The sequence below is a fragment of the Aquila chrysaetos genome, chromosome 2 (genome assembly GCF_900496995.4).
Source record: "Aquila chrysaetos chrysaetos chromosome 2, bAquChr1.4, whole genome shotgun sequence".
NCBI classification, from domain to species: domain Eukaryota; kingdom Metazoa; phylum Chordata; class Aves; order Accipitriformes; family Accipitridae; genus Aquila; species Aquila chrysaetos.
In genome coordinates this window covers 55,633,206-55,652,528 of record NC_044005.1, presented here as the reverse complement: position 1 = coordinate 55,652,528, position 19,323 = coordinate 55,633,206, and the positions used below count along the sequence as shown (strand labels likewise).

Sequence of the window (19,323 nt, the reverse complement as noted above, 5' to 3'; positions counted from 1 at the left end):
AAAAGGTGGAAGGCAGGCACTTGTTCTTCAGCTATCTGGTTCACTGCAAGTCTTCTTAAATGCTTGGGCCAGTGCATTAGGGGCACAACATGATAAGTAGGTAAGAGACAAATATGGTCTGCAGCTGTAAAAGTTGCATCCCCTGCCAACACCATCTCCCCAGAAAAGCCAGTCTAACTACACCAGTCTTACTTCGAGATAAAATCTACAGGGGGCAAGAACTTGAAAATTTTTCCCCAAAATATACTTCCACAGAAAATTTACTACAAAAATATCCTTCAGCTGTTCAACAGTCTTTATGCATTAGCTCAATTTATGCCTAGGTAAAATTTAGTACTTCAGAAACTCTGAAAACAAATACTGAATTATTTTTATTACAACAACAAGCTTTCCAAAGTAATCTCTCGTGTCTTCTGTTTACAATTAATTATTTAGAGAATGATGCCATGAAGATCAGCATAATTTATTTCCAGGAGTAGAACATTAACAGATTTCCACTTCTACCTAACATTCAGCCTTTGACTGAAAACAAACAACAACCATTTTTCACTTCCACACTTGTTGCTAAACATTTACGCTTAATTTTCTATAAAAGAGAAGTCTTGGTAAGTCAGAGGACATGTGCTATTCACTAACATCTAAGCTGATAATTAAACAGGGGAAAAACACTTATTTTGTACTTTCCCATTTCTTGATGTTCAATACCAAATACATAAGGCATAAAGCCTCATGGAGGCACATACACCTAAAGACGCTTTCCACATGCTCCTAAACACATGCTCCTCAAGTACCTGTAATCTGATGTGCTGATAACCCATTTCTACTTTCTGAACTGCCAAGTACAGATCAATATCACATTAACTACTTGACTTACAATCCTTCCTGTGTTCTGTTTATTTGTGTATGAACCACAGCAAAATATCAACTCTTCTTAAGAATTTACCTGTAAATCCCACTGGTTGAAAAGATCCATTTGCATTTACAGCTCAGCATATTTATAAATGATTACAGAGCCTGTACCTTAAAATTTAATTATCAGAAAAAGGCACGCCACATTCCAAATAATTGTGGGGTAGGAGATGTCCTCACCTGAAGAACAGATACAGAGCATGTCTTGGCACAGGGACAGAATGGCCAATGTGCTCAATTCCATCATTCACTGTTACCTTTTTCCTTTCTCCTAGAGTTGTACCAGACAACAGATGAGAGGCTTTCTGGAAGGTAATGAGGAGCTTCATGTTACAGTAGCCTATCCTGGAAATATACACTTCATCCAGATCCAGGAACAGGAATAACCATTACCAAGCCAAACAGGTAACAGAAATCAAAAGCATGCCAGCAGGTAAATCTACAGCTGTAGAGCACTCTGCAATCAAAGATTCAACAAAAGGAGCACATTACCTGCATTTTATAGACCAACCTGCCGAGCAACAACAGGAAGATGGGGTTCACAAGTTCAGAAGCCATGCAGTCTGCTGCCAGGAGTCAAGCGTGGTTTAAACTTCAGGTTTCTGGGCTGGGACACAACATGATACCTTCCAAGTGATTTTAGCAATCACTTAGTGAACAGAAACTTGTCTATTCATGGAATTTTTAATAACTAGAAGAATTTGAGCCACTTCCCCAGAAATATCAGACTACCTTGAAGTAATTTCTTTTCCCTTTCTCTGGAAAAAATGATCCAGATTTTAACCAAAAAAATAAAAATCATGTTCAAACTAAGGATTGATCACTAAGCTTCCACTCTTTTTTTTTTTTTTTTAGGTTATAGGAGCAAAACCATAAAGTAAGCAAAGAAGGTTGCACAGTCACTTTTGCCCAAATCACACCACTTGACAGTCCAAGTTTATTCTCAAAGCTCAGCCTGAGATGAATCTAGGACAAGTTTGCAGTGGCCCACTGGGATACTTTCCAGTAACCTACAGGTATCTATCACACAATGAAAAACATTTATAATTCCTAGCTACCTCTCAGTATTTACACAGTACTGGTTATTAGTTTTGTCATTTCACACCAACAACTTCAAGGTTCGACCCATTAACTATTACAGAAACAGCACGTGTACAGAATCACAGAAGGGCTGAGGTTGGAAGGCCCCTCTGGAGGTCATCTAGTCCAACATCCCTGCTCAAAGCAGGGTCAGCTAGAACAGACTGTGCTGGGCCTTGCTCAAGTGGGTTTTGAATATCTCCAAGGAAGGAGACTCCTCAACCTCTCTGGGCAACCTGCTTCAGTATTTGACCATCCTCACAGCAAAAGAAGTGCTTTCTCATGTTTAAGTGGAATTTCTTATGTTTTAGTTTGTGCCTATTGCCTCATCTTTTCATGAGACACCACTAAGAATATGCCCACTCTTTTTTCTTTACTCCCTACCATCTGGTATACACACACTTGTAAGATCCCCCTGAGCCTTCTCTCCTCCAAGCTAAACAGTCCCAGCTCTCTGTCTCTCCTAGTATGACAGATGGTCCAGTCCTTTAATCATCTTAGTGGCCTTTTGCTGGACTTGCTGCAGTATGTCCATGTCTCTCTCGTACTGGGGAGCCCAGAACTGGATCCAGCACTCCAGGTGTGTCTCACCAGTGCCGAGTAGAGGGGAGGGATCACTGCCCTTGAGCTGCTGGCAACGCTTTTTCTAATGCGGTCCACTATGCCATTGGCCTTCTTTGCCACAAAGACACATTGCTGGCTCATGTTCAACTTGTCTGTCAGGACCCCAGGGCCTTTTCTGCAAAGCTGTGTTCCAGCCAGTCAATTCCAACCATGTACTTGTTATGCTGCCCCAGATGCAGGACTTTACATGAGGTTACTGTTGGTGCATTTCTCCAGCCTGTCTAGCTCTGAACAGCAGCACACCTATTTGTTTTATCAACCACTTGTCCCAGCTTTGTATTGTCTACAAATTTGCTGAGTGTGCATCCTGTCTCAGTGTGCATCCTGTCTCATCATCCAGGTCACTAACAAAGAAACAGTATTGTCCTCACTGTCAGCCTCTAGGGTACACCATTAGTGACTGGCCTCCAACTGGGCTTCATGTTGCTGACCACAACACTTTAAGCCCAGCAGTTCAGCCAGTTTTCAGTCCACCTTAATGTCTACTTGTCTAGCATACACCTGGAGAAAACACAAAGGCACATGACAAACAGCAGTGAAGATGTAATTAACTTAATTTCCTTAAAAACAGTCCACAAAAAAAGACTGAATACACTTTTTTCCTAGTCTCTGGTCTGTCTATCAAGATAATTAAAGTTTGTGCAGTTCCTTCCACCACAAGTTTTCTGAGCCATTCAATTAAAAAAAAAAAAAAAAAAAAAAGACAGAGCTGGTGTATACTTAAGTAGGAAAATTGTATCTCCATTAGAGACCTACAAGAAAATTGATGTCCTGGTAAAAGCATACAATTATATTGCTTTGTCATAAAGCATTCTCTTCCATTCATCCCATTAAATATAGTAAGTGGAATCCTGTGGCTTCTCAACCTGACTACTCAGTTACCATTCCAACATCTGTATTTTCTTATTATGGTTATCCAGTTGGATCTAAACTTCATCAGTGATATAATCTTCTGGAGGGCTACACTAGGGAATATTCTGAAAAAGCCGTCCCATGCAACTGCAATAAAGGCTTCTACTATTGCTTCTGTTTGGCAGCTAGAATACAGGAAGCTTATTTTAAGAGCACTTATATTGTAATGATTTGCTAGATTTGCCTCTTTTACAATACTTACTTTATTCCACATTAAATGGGAAACATTAACTCCTACTCTTCCAGCAATCGATCATACAAAATCTGTAGGTAAGACTTTTCAGAATTTTTCACCAACAAAAGTTCCCCATTCCTGGTGGGCCAGTCAAATAAGGATCTTCATCAAGACCTCAAGTTTTGGGTGTGACAAACTATCGTAAGAAGAAAATCTGTGATCGCTAATATGATAGAGAAAGATGATTAAAGGAAAACCAAGAAGTCTTCTTTCTTCAGCATACATTAATTTTTTTTTTTTTTTAAATTCAGCAGTTGAGAAAATAGTGGCAATTTTAAATCAAGGAACACATATAAATCAAATATAAGTAGACTTGCAAGAAAAAAAATATTACTGAGCACTTGTGTGCAACTTGGCATTAAATAATTAGCTCAAGGCCTCTGGCCTTGAGGTGGGTACAGGTCTGCATCATGGACACGTCAGTTTATATATATTCAGTCTCTCAAACAAACATGCCTAGTTCTGACTACTACTGTAAAAATCTCCATTTTTATATGAAAAGGGAAACAAACAAACAAAAGAGCTAAATTGGTGGCATATTGCAAAACACACGATTAGCTAAGACAAAAATTTAAGAGTGATCTACGTAAGCCACAAAGCTACAAAGAACACACTCAGAATGCTGAGAAATTATTCTGAGGCACATTTTAAGACTATTCTATGTACAATGCAGTTTCCAATACACCGGTTTTAATTCCATAGAGTTATAAACAATGTCTTAACTTGTTAAGAGACAGTACATAACAATTTGCTTTGCAGACTAAAACATTTAGCAGTGGACAACCAATTTGCTGAACTTTTCGAATACTTTTTTAAAGTTCAAATTTAGCTAGCAAATAGCATTTAAGCTTTGGTTTGTTTGGGTTTTTTTAATAATAGCACTCTTAACTGCTTAAGTAAGCACAAGTCATCTCCAGTAATTAATGCACTTCTCCCATAATACAGTCAGGAATGGTTCTAATAAAGAGGACAGATTTTGATACCTAGCTTTCTGTTCTGCTTTTAGCAGATCCTCTCCCTAATTCTAATCCATACTTTAAGAGAACTTCCATGGCTTTCTACCTATACTTTAACAGTTAGAAAGACTGTGTACAATACAGCTTCCAAAACCACATCTCTTCCATGAAAGTGTAGGTTATTTACAATTAAAAAAAAAACATTAAAAATGAACGAGCTCACTGCATACCAACAGAGCCACATACACTTCAGAAATGTCTCCTTTTACAGATAGGAATTTATTTAAATGCTTGCACTTGTTAGTTTGCCATAGGTTTTTCATTAAGTTCTTAATATACCTCCTATACTTTGAGCAGTCTTCAATCACAGAACCAGGACATAAAATGCACTAGAACTCAATGCAGAGATTCTAACGAATTCATTGAAATGCCATTAAAATGGAACATTAGTGATACCAGTGTATCATAATAAAGAAGGAACATTGCCCCCAACCCAAACATAAACATTCCAAAAAGAAGCAAAAAGTAGTAATGGACTGATTACCAAAGTATTAAGTAACCACAAATCCCCTTGCACTTACCAGGAATTAGACTTACTTTCTACTCAATTACAAAAAAAACAAGAATCAACCCAAGCTAAAGAAACCTCATCATCTGAGCTTCTCAGGCCACATAAGAGAAAGAAAACTAAAGTTTTCAGTGCTTTGTGAACATCTGCAAGGAAAGAGATACAAGCTGCCTTGTAAGGCTCTTGAGCTACATTACACAGAAGATTCCTGTCTGGTAATACTATACTATACTTAAGAAAGCACGACATGAAATGGGCTGTTAATGCTGAAGCCCTGTAATCCATACCCCCCATATTCTATACATGTTGAGAAGTGAAATCTGCATTGTAGCTTCAGCTTCCACCCCGTCCCAGTTGCCTGAGAATATACAAAAATTACCTAAAAATAAGCTATGCAATCTACTGTACTACATGATTTCTGTTTGAAAGCAACATATTCTTCAGAAAACTAGCATAAGGAAGGTATAAACTGAGATGAAGGTGTAACCACCAGGAAATTCATTTGTTTCAACATCTGATACAGCCTACTGGGACTCAGATAGCAGGTAACACACCATTTATAAAGGCAAACACAAGTGTATAAGAAAAGAGCAGCTATGCATTATACCCCCTGTGTTGTCATGCAATAAATCAGTGACTTGAATTAGAAAGTCAAATTAAATCAAATTGCTTCAAGTGTGCTTATTTTCACAGAAAAGAACACATAGGAGTTGACCAAAAAGGATGTATGATTGAAAATTCCACTGTGATAAAAGACAGACTTGCAAAAATAGTCTTTCACAACCCTCTAATGAGCAGGAATAGCTTAGGTATTCATTCTACATACAACTTGAATTAACTATTTCCTCCTATTACAGACTGGTTTAGCATATACTTTCAACTGCAACTCAATGCCCTTGTGCTGGGAGAGGTGTGGCAGTACCAACACCCAATCAAAACCCCTTTTTGGTTCTGGGATGTTAACCTCTATCAATCAGGTTATGTCAGAAACAACCATTACAAATCTGTAACACAGTTAGCTTTAGGCAATTTCCTAAGACAGTTAAATCTTGAGAAGCATACTGAAGGGAAAAAAAAAAAAAAAAAAAAAAAAAGTGGAAAAAAAAAAAATTTAGTGACAGATGTACAAATTCCCCAATCTGCCTCCTGGTGAGAAAGAATCCCATTTACTCTCTAATCATCCATCTAGAATATAGTTGACACATCTGCTCTATGATTAGACCTTAAATTGCTGCAAGGACAACAGGATAGGCCAAAGGGCTACTCCAAGTTGTATTTTAGTCTCTGAGCTGCATTTCCTTACAGATTTATTTCTTGAATATTTGCATATGTGATTTGAGCCTTTCAGGCATAGAGATCCCTAGAGGAACTTAAGGTAGTACGTTTGACCTGTATCTGTTCGTGGGTATTTAGACTCTGCAAAACAATGCACTGGGAAGTTCTCGGAGCTCAGCAACTGACTTTGCATTGAGGACATAACAGTGGTTTGCCCATAGGAAAACAAACAACATAGCAAAGATCTTCACTCTACAAGAATCGTTCCATATACAAACAAATAAATTTTCTCTCAGCAGAGTTATATTAAGTTCAACGGTTCCCAAAACAAAATGTAGCAACACCTAAGTGGAGAAACAGGGTGAAAAAGGTAGTCATCTTACAGACCTGTATCACTGTTTTTGATTAATCATCAAAATAATTTTTTTTAAGTAGTATATAATTTCAAGATGCAATTTCCTCTTCTTTTGAGAACTACAAGGGCTTTTGAATCTCAGATACTTTGGGCATCATCCAGAAACAGAAGAGATAACTTTAATGAATTTTATGACAAGACAACTGCATTTCCAACTTTGTAAAATCCTTAAAAGGTAAGAATGCAATTATTTCAGAACAAAATTAAATCAAGTATAAATCCTGAAGGAAATCATCAAGTTTTGTGTTGTATATTCCCTAAGTCAGCTTTAGGAAATCAAACTTGAACCCCTCTTTTAGAGTCTTGACTATATGAATAAAATGCTGCTGCTCATTTAAATATTCTCAAACATTTCTTAATTTGCTGACAGAACTCCCTAAAAAATAGTAGGGCTTGTTTTTATTTTCACTTCTTTGTCTTTTTGTCAAGCTTTTGGGAAGCCACTACAAAATGGCATGGCACACATTTTCAGAGAAATAATTCACTGCACTTACCTTCATAGTGTTCAGCGTAATCAATGTTATAGCTCACCACGTTGACTACAAAAAAGGGTTTGGCAATAGTAGTTATATAAGTTGGGCCTCTAAAGAGATCTTTCTAGTAGGGAAACGTACTGGTTTGCGTAACAGAAAGTAAAACTTACTTACTTTTGACATCAGTGCCAGTGAAGCGAAAAAGTCGAGGCGGCCCCGCGTTCAGCACCACGGAGAGCGGCAGGCTGCTGCCCTCCCCCGCCTCCGCGGGAACGGAGCAAAACGGGGCGAGAGAAAAATCCAACACTCTTCCAAGACAACCGACAGGCAAAGCGTCAGACAAGGCTCCGCTTCACAAGCCTGCCAAGAAAAGCTCGTACAGCCTCCGACTTCGCTAAGATGATATACCATGTTCTTTGATAAAATCAGTTCTTGTAGATAAACTTGAGACTACTCTCAAGTTCTTCGACAAACTACCGTTTTTTTATGCTGCCCAGAGGAAAGGATTTTCTTTATTTCTTTCTGTACACTTAAACAAATTCTTCCCTTTTCTATAAGAACCTATAAGAATCCTTCTTCTATACACAAGAACAGAAGGGGCTCAAGAATTAGTAGCAAATCTAGAGTCAAATAGGGCATATCAGTCAGGACTTCAATGAGATTTTCTCCAAGGGGCCACATTTACCATATTTCATTGGTATGGTGTCAAACAGTATTACCATTTCATATGGGCACATACAGAAGCACACATATTTTATAGTGACAGGACATGTTACTTCTGTCTCCAACTTTGCCAAAATAACAGTTTTCTGAAAGCAAGAAATCTAGTTACCCTCAGGAACAGGGAGTAAAGGCCCTTAAGAAGAAGAAGAAAAAAATTAAATTGCCATTAGAGAAAAAAGTCTAATACACAAACAGCTCTGTCCAAAAATATTTCTGGGATTTGGGATATAGTTTATTCTAGAGTATCAACTCATAGCTATGGAAAATAACACAAACCAACAGAAGCTACACTTGCTTCAGGCTCTTCGTTTGTACAGAAGGTGCAAGGATACTTAATACAGCAGTGCCTGCCCAAACATAAATGACAAGGATTGCAATCTCATGCAGTAGCTATATGGAGATAAGGCAGAATATACCCAATACACCAAACTGTGAATGGTCTACACTGTAGACTGAAAAGGCACACATGGCAAAGTGTGAAGCAGAGCATGGAAATAAAGAAAGGCAAGACAAGAATCATGGGTGTAAAGAGAATGGCCACAGAATGTTCCCAGACCAGCTCAAAGAACACAAACTGATCTTCATGTCAAAGTCCAGTCTCTGTTTTAGGACACATTTTTGCAAACTCTATCTCAGCATAAAACAAACAGCAATATGCTTAAAAAAAAAAAAAAAAAGAAAAAGAAGGAAAAAAGGGACTGACTAATTTTAATGACATAGGAACTTAATGGAACTGTAACTTAATGCTACAATATAAGATACAATATGGAAAGCTAGCAAACAACCCAACCAAAATAATGGATCAAAAATTGCAAATAAAGTTTTACCACTCACTGGCACAACACAAAGTTTTGGTTTTTTTTAAAATAAGTAATGTAAGTAGTATACATTACTTATGTTGGCAATACAGGTTACTGTTGGAAAGACAGACATACATAGATTCTCAAGGTGTTTTAAAAAAAATTTTTTTAGCCTGTAAACACATCCTTGATTACTTGTTACTACCAGCTACAAATAAACTGTATTTTTTGAAGTGTGAAACCTATACATATAACACAAAGCAGATAAATAAACAAGAAAGTATAATTTACCACTGTTTTCATTTGTCAAATTTTAAAAGGACAGAGACAGTCGTAGGAGATTACTGAAATACATTTTAGTACAACCTATCCAAACATATCAGCATTCATACTGCAAAATACTAGACCCAAGAAGGCAGTGTCAGATACTTTTTACTAGAAGTTATAGCTTTCAGTCATGTTGTGAGCAAAAACATTGTTCAGTTAAAAATCTCTGGATCATAGCACACCTGTTTTCTGAATACATTACAATTCAGGTTTCTAGAAACAAAATTTTAGGAAACTGGCTGAAAAGATTACTTTAAGCTCATAAAAATGAAAACAGAAACCAAGTATTTCTTATGACGACCTCAATACTTCTTTTAGCTAAAAGGTTGTCTTTCATTTAACAGGAGTATCTTGAACAAGAAGGACTTCATTAACTTTTTAACAGTAGCTATTTTTAAAGGCTGTCATTTTGAACCTAGCCAAGTGACAATCTCAGCAAAAGGTTGTTCTTCCTCATAGCCTTGTAGGTTCAGTTAAAAAAGCCTGACCGAGGAAACAGAAGCAGGTAATATGCATTAAGTAGGTCAAGACAGTGAATAGCTTTAGACTGTTTTTGTTTCTTGTGGTTATTTTCGGAATGCAATGCCTTTGGTTATTGGTATGACATCAGTCATTAGAAGAATACATAGAAGCCTGGCTTACTACTGCCAAACTTGTATCAGCCAAGAGACATACACATCTGAACTCATAATGTTATGTTGAGATTCGCCAGATTTATTTAGTGACTATTTAAGGTAATGCCCCCCCTCCTCCACACAGTTAACAGGAGAGTAAAGTTTTCAAGGGAGACTTGGAGAAACAGTAGTATCACTGACAAAATTACTGTTTTTATTAAAGCCAAAGCCTGAGTTTAGAGCATGAGCTATTGAAAGAATCTCAGTGGTTAGAAGCTACTTAAGGCTGGAAGTTACCATACCAATGCAATGACTTATGGCAAATAACATTTCTACACATGTATTAAATGCAGTATGAATCTAATTGCACTTCTAGACATTAAAAAATAAAGTACATGTGACCAATAGGTTGCATGACAATATAGAAATATCCAAATACAAACAATGCTGTTACTGAATACAGTTTTACAGTGTTTGAGGAAAGTACGGAACCACTATGACTAAGGTTAAATTGCAATCTGACTTTTTCTAAAGAAGTGGTAAGACTCATCATTTTGAAACAACTTCTTTGCACTTTCATGGTATTCCAGATAAAAAAAGCAAAAACCAACCCACCTGTTTTCTGCCAATACATTTTTATATGACTTGACAAATCAGAACTCCTTGCAGGATTCAGTACTTCAAAGTGCTATGACCATGCTAATTTACAAGTGTACAAAGAAATGAATCTATAAATACCTTGTACAATTACAGTGTTCAACCATCAGTCTTTTTCAAATATATATAACAGACTCTCCTGTTTACAACTTTTGCATCTGGAGGAAAGCATTTCAGTATTATGTTCTTAACTCTGAACTGGCACTTTCTTACCTAAATCACGGTAATAGCAAAAGCCTTCTTTCACAATGTAGTACTTATCTGAAAAATGTAACAACAACAGCAAAAAAAACCTCACCACAAAATCAAACTGAATTTCAAGTATTTCTTATTTTTTTCCATAGGATTTATATCATCATATGTAAAAAGCAGCTAAACGTTGACAGATTTTAAACTTTATGGATGTTGCCATATCAGGATTCATTTATAGCCTGCATGTTCGTTCTTCTTTAATTTTTAAATTTTGACATGTTGATAACACTGAACTTTGTACTAAAATCCTCATCTTTCAGGTTTTCCTTAAATATCTTTAATGTACTGATGTATCAGATTTAACAGCTGAAGTTCATATCAGAGTCCTAACATCTAACAGTTTTCCAGCTCCTTGTAATTCTGTATTATCTAATTATAGCAATAAATACAAATAAGCATTGAGCAAGAGGATACATATAGAATCATAGAAATCATTTAGGTTGGAAAAGACGCTTAAGATCATCAAGTCCAACCGTAAACCTAACACTGCCAAGTCCACCACTAAACCATGTCCCTAAGCACCACATCATGCTATTCATCCTCTCCCCCAATTTATTTGTGTCTTTATTTTGATTATTCTTTTAGATGTTTGTAAAACATGAAAGAAAAAAACAACAACAAAACAATCTCAGAAAAGCTAATATATGCATGAGCATATTAAAGAGGCATTTCAGACTCTAGTAGCTTATATTAATGTGTGATCAGTTTTTCAACATCACCACACTTTCAATTACACATGCATACAGAAAATTATCTTTAGAACATTAAGCTGTCAGTGGTCTCCAAAGAACTCTGGGTTAGTAGTCAACCATTAAGACTATGCAGGTGGAAAGGAATTTCATCTGAGTAAATTTTTTTAATATATTATTCTTGTCCTCCCTCCCTCTTTCTTCTTGATGTCTTGTGACAAAAGACTGTAAAGTCATTGACCTAATTCACACATACCACAACACTGAGCTCTAAAATATACCTATATCAGGTCCGTATAGCACCCCGTAGTCTCACCTTATAGGTATGCAATGATAATGAATGGAAGAACCATTCAAGGGAGATATGGTCCTGAGCTCTTCAGAGTATCAGAATAATTAACTTCTTTCAACTAGTCCTGACTGGGAAAAAAAACCAGCATTAAATAAGAGTTCCCAGACTTCATATCAGGACTATCAACTTTTTTTTTTTTTTTTTTTAAATATCCCTGATCTTTTCTTTCAGAGACAAAGAGCATATTAACTAAAACACCAAATTCCATAATTTTTGTCCTACAAAACATGAAAGGTAAGAAAGACTTCTTCAGGTCTAAATTAGAAGCCACAGCTGCTTTAAAGCAATTCAAAGTGCTTCAACTAGCAAGTATTCAGATAAAGACAATAACTGCTGATTTTATTTAAGGTCTGAAGAAGATTTTGAGAGCCTGAAAGCTCTACTTACTTTTTCTGAACTATACCAGATGGTATTAAAGACATGCCATTTTTACCCAGTCCCATCTTTGTCTTTATACCATCACGGGTACAGAAAACTTCTCTTCTGTGATTATCCCTTGCTAAGATCATAACTACTGCAGAATGAGGACACAGTCAAAACACCACATGGACAAGAGTCAGAAAGGGAAGATGGAGAGACTATACTACCATGATTAAAAAAGAAACATCTTAAGACACCTGCTTCAGAAATATTCTCTCTCTCACTTTCTCAGTTCCTACCTTCAGTCTCTCCCTTAGAGGGTTTACTTCAGCTATGTTTGGAATAACTAACACAAACCAAAATTAAATATCTTCAGAGAAATGTGCAAGAATTTAGTATCTACTATTACATTGTCATACCTTCTAGTCCTTGAAAACTATTTTTATGTAATAATGAAACATAACATTTATTCCCACATTACCAGTCAGAAGCATACGCAAAAATTTTGACATTCAAATATGTAGTCAAATCACACCCGCCTCAAGATTTCAGTTCTTTTCATGCAATCCTAGAACTGTTAGCAAATACTGGCCTACTGCCAATGTTAACACACATTGGAGAGATGACATAAGGTTGCTTAAAAAACTCAACCCCAAGTTTTTACAAAACTGTTAATGGCATCAACTACCACATGATGACAGCTAACATCAAAACAGTTCTACAGGGTTTTTCAGATTCTCATTTCTTCCCTATTTTTAAGGGCTCTTCTTTTTAAGTTTTCTTACAATCCTATGCATAATGAGCCTTCTGCAAGAGGTTTAGTTGTTTTGTTTCCTGAGGCAGAATACTTCCAAATAAAAACTCAAAGTTTCACTGGAAATATTTTGTTAAGAATCATTAATATAAGTTAAACCCTATAGCTCGTACTTGCATAGCACTGCATTATGTGATAGCTGAGGGAGACCTTTAACCATCCCAGCAAAAAAGTCCACACAATAAGAAGCATAAGCACCTGAATTAAAGAGCATCAAATTTGCTCTTTATTCTTTGAAATAAATTTACTGTCTACATCCTCAAGCAACTTACTGGGCTAACAACTACATTAGCATCTATTCTCTAAGTACTTCTCTCTAACGCAGGAAGACAGGAAAACAAATGAGAAATTTAAGTTGTTTTTTTTTTAAAAAAAGCAGTTCCTCAAATTTACAAAAGAACCTGATGGCAGAGTTGAGAACAGAACTCTGTTCTCAGGAGTCCCAGATTCTAGTTTCTTGTTTACTGAAGTATGGTGCGCCTTGGATAACTTTGTTGCCTTAGCCTTTGAACTAGTTTGAGTTTTTTGGAACCTTTCCAGAACTAAACTATCCAGCTCTAAGCACATACCAAGGGAAAACATCAGGTTTTGTACAGTTTTTTCTTTTTATTAAATAGATAGAAACAATCACTGTAGGTAGGGTGTGAATCATCTGCATGGCACTTACTGACTCTTCTTCCAGTTAATGTAAAATTTCTGCAACTAATATCATGCAACCAAATCAATGCTGAAGATTCTCATTGCATAATCCCAGCACAGATCATGCAGTTCCTCCATAAAGTCAAAGATTTATGTTGATGTCACAAAGCTTGCACAACAGGCTTTGCAGACACATTTAGGATATGCATTTCTCAATCACAAATGCTCAAGCTGCAAACTACAACACAAAAAGAAGAAAAAAAAAAAAAAAAAACCAAAAACAACCCAAACAAAAAACACTTGAACTTGTACTCTTCTGACAATTGTAAAATCTAATCCCAGACTCCCCTATTGATGTAAGCATAGCAGCAACTTGCTTTTTGTTTTCTATTCCAGTTGTCTTTTGCAAACTAATTAAATATATATGCATATTTTCATCTGCAGCAGGCATAATTCAACAATGCATTAGCACTCCAGCATGCAGTAGTACAAACACATATATGCAATCTCATAATCGCAGTTTATTTCTTGTTGGCTTTAATCTTTGTGTCAGATGCTACTTTATCCCCAAACTGGTACACAGATCTTTCAAAATGCCTAAAAATAAGGAGCTTACGCTGAAGAGGAAGACCTAAAATTGCTTCAGTTACAATTTACTGCCGTCTTTAAACATGACATGGAGTATCATCTTATTTTTTAAAGCTGCATTTCTAACTACTTGTTTTACCTTCCCCTGTGAATTAAGCATATTAAAGTTAAATCAAGTAAGTCTTTCCCCCCCGCCCAACAGTAAAACTAAAGTTAAGCACTTCAGAAGCGTTGTGCTTAGTGAAATGGATTTGTATCTTATTTTGCCTCACTTGAATTACTGATTAAATCTGGTTATTAAACAAATTTCACCTTTTTCTTTGTGTTCCTGTATTGTTTTGACTGAAACATCAGACTCTCTCCAAGCAATATGGAAACATAACAGAGGAATCCTAATTTTGGAATTTTACATTTACTTCATGAGTGACCTGCATCTTCTATGGAGAAAGCATTTTCTTCTGCTCTTACTAATGGCTTGTAATACAAACTGTACAAGGACAGGCAAAAATAAACTATTGAGTCACATTTCTTTTGTCAGAAGACAGAAGCTGTCTGGATAACTTAACTATGTGTATCCCTTTGGCAATGCTCCATGCATATTTAGATTTCCTTTTACTATACTGCATTGGTGAGTTAGTTTTGACCTGGTAAAGTGCCGGAGTTCAGCTCTAAATCCACTGAGAGACTTAATGCATCTTCAAGGCAGTCTTAGAGAAGAGTTGGAAGACAAAAAATAAATGGGGAAAAGTTGGAAGGTGTGTGAGAAGTGTCTTATATATAAGACATTAAACAATTTGAGGAGTGCAATTAAGAAGTGGTATTCTTAGTAAGAAGTTTCTAGATTACTGAAGAGGAATTCTATACACATAAGTTAGTAAGCATTTGACAAAGCAGAAATTGGTCAGAAGACCTTCACAGAACTATCCTAATATCTTTTTCGCATCATCTTATTTCCAGAAATCTTCTGCAAAGTGAAGTTAATTCTTCCCTGACAGTTAACTCTCACTTACGGAAATTAAGTATCATGTTTATATTTTTTCCCTGTAGCTTGAGTCCTTTCTCAAGGATTAATTTCTGCAGCTACCTATCAAATCAGGCTTCAGATTCTAGAGCAGGTTAGAAAGATTAGATTAGATTATACTTTACCCAGAAGTATCTATACTTCTTTTAAGCCTCCCTTTCTGAAAGGTGAAGTAACAAACAGAAATGCAGGACCTGAGCCCTCTAACTACAAAACAGTCAAAATTTTAGTATTAATTTCATTGAGGTAGATGCGCTAGAATGCTTTTTATCTTAATCTTTAAATTCTTAATTTTATTGTAGCAATAGGTTCAAGAGAAGTATTTTTATTATACATCCTGTTTTACATCTAAAAATACTGTTCTTCACTGCAGACCTTCAGTCAGTACAAAGATCAGCTGATTTTCCAAGTTTTTTCCCTGAAACTTGAAAACAGGACACAAACACACAAACTAAAACATTACCAGAACCTGCAAGTCACTGGGAAACAAATACAAGATTCCAGTCCTGCAAAAGTCTAATACACATGTAAACTCCTTGCACAAGCACATAGTTCACAGTTATTTTAAATACACAAGCAGAAGACAATTCGTAGCTTTTATTTGCACTACTCTGAAGTCTTTGGCAGGACAGACATGCATGCAATTTCTAGAATTTTAGAAGAACTCTACTATGGATCATAAAAAAACTTATAAAAAAACCCCAGTATTTACTTTCACGCTCTTCATGTTTTCCAATACAGAAGTTCAAAATATTCCAGCACCATGCATTTAAATCCATATTTAACTCACATCCACCTCAAGATATCTATGCCCTCTCAGTTATTATGTGTCAGGGAACATGCCCAGCGATGTGGAAGTCATGGGTATACACAAATGACTTCACAACAGAAGTGGAACGCTGTTTCTGACATCAACTATAAACTGCTGGGTAAATTCCTAGAGAAAGGAAGGGAAATATATCAAAGGACACACACACAAATAAAAATTATTCTTTGAAAGTATTACTTTGCATATGCACTAGGCCTTAAGGTAAGTCTAACATACGTTTATGGTCTCCAGGTGTTTTTTGCACCTTTCAGGGAGCACAAGCCTGTAGCAGTATCTTTAATATTTTAATTCATCATTTGTGTGCACGTGGAGTAAAACCAAAGAGATTCTTCAGCTTATTTTAATTCTACTTTTCCTATGAAATTACAATTTTTGTTCCACCAGTGTTCGCATATAGAGAAAAGAGACTCTGAATTCAAAGGCAAGAAAAAACATCCCTTGGTCATCAGTTTTCTAATACATTAAGGTGCACAGTGTGCCATGAGAAATACTATTTTTAACTGGTCAACGGTGCATCAACTGTGCATAAATATGAACGTCTCCACCGTGAGACTGCCAGCAGTCTCCATTCTCTTCATTCTTAGTTGCAATGAAATGTCACCTTCATCCATTTTAGCATACATTTGAAGAATGCAATCAGTTCCCACAGTGCTTTTAAATTACCTTTAAATGTTTTAGCTATATAATTCTTAACAGAAATTATTTCTTCTGCTTTCTCTTTAACAAAGATAACCTGCCTTTCATTTCCTAAGCAATGCTATTCACCTATGGCTTGAGCATCATACAAGAGAGATTACAACACCAAAGCATTTTTTAAGTTATTCTAAGTAAATCATAGCTACAGCCACATCTGAAACATGGGGCCTACCAGCCCTAACGACATGCTTTTGAAACGCCTTGTAGTTTGATCCCAGCCTTTAACAAAGATACAATGTATTTCCTATACTGGGAATGATATAATGAAACCTGTTCCATCAGCCCTACAAGACCAGATACAGCCTCACACTTTGCCCTCACCGTCTAAGGCATTTAAGATGTTACCAGACACCTTAAATAAGAGCATTTCTCTTTAGCAAAAGGAAAGCAAGCATCAACTTGCATTTCTCCATTTAAAAAGACTGAAAACGGCGTACAAAAGAGCTAGAAGAGAAGCTACAGTTTTCATAGAATAAATAGCAAGTATCAGCCCAGCAATCGGGGATCGCCTCCCACGCACCCAGCTACCTGCCTGTGCCAGACGGGATTTGGACACAACCAACCGGGAACGGGTACTGCGGCCGTTTCCCTGAACGGTTCGCCGCTGCCGCCCGCCGTTCCCCGTCTCCACGGTTGCGGTACGCCGGCGCGGTGGCCGCAGGACCCCGGCTACGCCGCGATCCCCTTCCCCGGGGGACCGAGACTGCTCCCGGGGCGAGGCGGCCGCTCCGGGCCCGGCCTTCGGGCTACAAACCCGGCCGCATCCCACCCGGATTTAACACCGACCCCGAGAGCCAGCCTCTCCTCGGCCCCAGCTCTGCCGAGGCGACGGCAAGAAGCGAAGGGAAACAAGAAAAAAAGGGGAAGAAATAAAAGGCGGCGGAGGGGCCGGCGCGCCTCCCGCCGCCCGGCGGGGAGGACGCTCCCTCACCTTCGTCAGCTGGGCGATCTTCTTGCTCATTTTGAAATGCAGGTCCGGGCTGTGCTCGCCGCCCAGCCCCGGCTGGGCCGAGCCGGAGCCGAGTTTTCCCGCGCCGGGCGCCGAGCCGCCGCCGTAGCCGTGCTGCGGCTGCTGCCAGCCCATCCCCGGGGTCGCCATCTTCACCGCCCGGCCGCCGCTCGGGCTCCGCCGGCACCGGCCCTAGCGGGGAGCCGCGCCGAGGGCGGCCCAGCCTCCAAGCGTCGCCCGAGGCGGTTCCTCCCGCCCCGGGACCGGCTTCGGGCTCTTCCTACTACCGCCGTGCCCACCAGCCGCGCCGGGCTGCGGCGTCAGCCTCCCGGGGCCGCTGTGAGGAGAGGCGCCAACCTCTCCTCTCCTCTCCCCCCGCTCTCCGTCCGTTCTGCCCGGCACCGGAGCGAGGAGGCCGAGGAGGCGGCGGCGGCGGTAACGGGGCGGCCCTACCCGGTTGCCGGGCTGCCGCCGGGCTGTTTACGCCGCGTTAAGCCCCCGCGTCACTGGCCGGCTCCGCCCGCAGCCCCTCCCCGCCTGTCAGAGCGGCCGCGGCCCGAGGGAGCTCGCCTCCCGCCTTCGCGCCGCGGGTGCGCGCGCTGCGCTCGTTCGTTCGTTCGTTCGTTCGTTCGTTCCCGCCTCCGCCTCTGCCCCCCCCCATCCCCGCCTTGGGCAGGGGCAGGGCGGGCGGGAGGCGGAGTACAGGTTTCAGTCAGGGTTGCCCCTCTGTGGTGGGGTATGTACGCCGGCCGCCTAAACCTTTTACCTCACGGAGAGAGAGCCCTGAGAGGGCAGTGGGTACCGGGGGGCGGGCGAGGGCAGAGCTCCTCAGCGCTGGAAGGGCGGCAGGGGTACCACAGTCCGGTGTGGGGGGGTGAGTAAGGTGGTGAGGGATTGTAGGCCCCCCCCGGGGTATGTTCCGGAGTAAGTGTCCTTTTCTCACAGTGGTCGGTGGTAGGGGCAAGTAACGTCTGAAAATTGAAGTAGGTAGTAAATTAGACGAGCGTTTGACGGCACAACGACCTCAGGTTTTGGGGAAGAAACATCGCGGTGCTCATGGATGGCGGGGTGAGCCGGCATTCGCTTGAGCTGGCCAGTCTCTTCCCTTGCTACAGAGGCTGCCTCTGCAGACCGCGGTTATGGACCCATGATCTGATGAGTATGGAACGAAGGTCCCTGCCAGAAGGAGTTTGCACCTGAATTTAGGATGTCCTTTAGCTTGGATTTGACTGCTCTCTTCTTCTGTTTCCATCCCGTGCGACTCCTGAGAATAGCCATCCTCTTTAACAATGTAATGTCTCTTTGCTAGGCTTTGGCCTTATGAGAATACACATATATTAATGTGGTTGGACACATCTGATTTCCTGATTAATGGCCTCTGCACTCATTTTTTAAAGAGTCCTTGGTACTCTCTGTCGAGTAGTTAACTTTTTTACTGCTTTTTTTTCTGCTCTAAAAAAATCTCTTCTTTGCCTGCATTCTTTGCAGGCAGACAGAAATATCAAAGAGGTAAACTACAAAAATACGCAGTTAACTCTGTTGTTCTCAACAAGGGTGTGCAGAAAA

The 19,323-nt window shown here is 39.2% G+C and overlaps 1 protein-coding gene across 12 annotated transcripts in view; it reads right to left on the bottom strand.

The window, feature by feature from the left end:
• Positions 1 to 18,277, bottom strand: part of FAM184A (family with sequence similarity 184 member A) — a 73,688-nt gene extending 55,411 nt beyond the window's left edge. For 5 of the 12 annotated variants that reach the window (XR_003926686.2, XR_003926687.2, XM_030037337.2 and 2 more), the window contains exon 1: positions 17,740 to 18,277. Coding sequence is in view for 8 of the 12 variants with exons in the window: in XM_030037337.2 (XP_029893197.2) it covers positions 17,740 to 17,907 (168 nt within the window). In the remaining 4 variants the exon portion in view is untranslated. The remainder of the gene's footprint in view (positions 1 to 17,739) is intronic. The other 7 variants (XR_003926685.2, XM_030037328.2, XR_005930774.1 and 4 more) reach the window with 4 other exon arrangements.
• Positions 18,278 to 19,323: the final 1,046 nt, after the last annotated feature.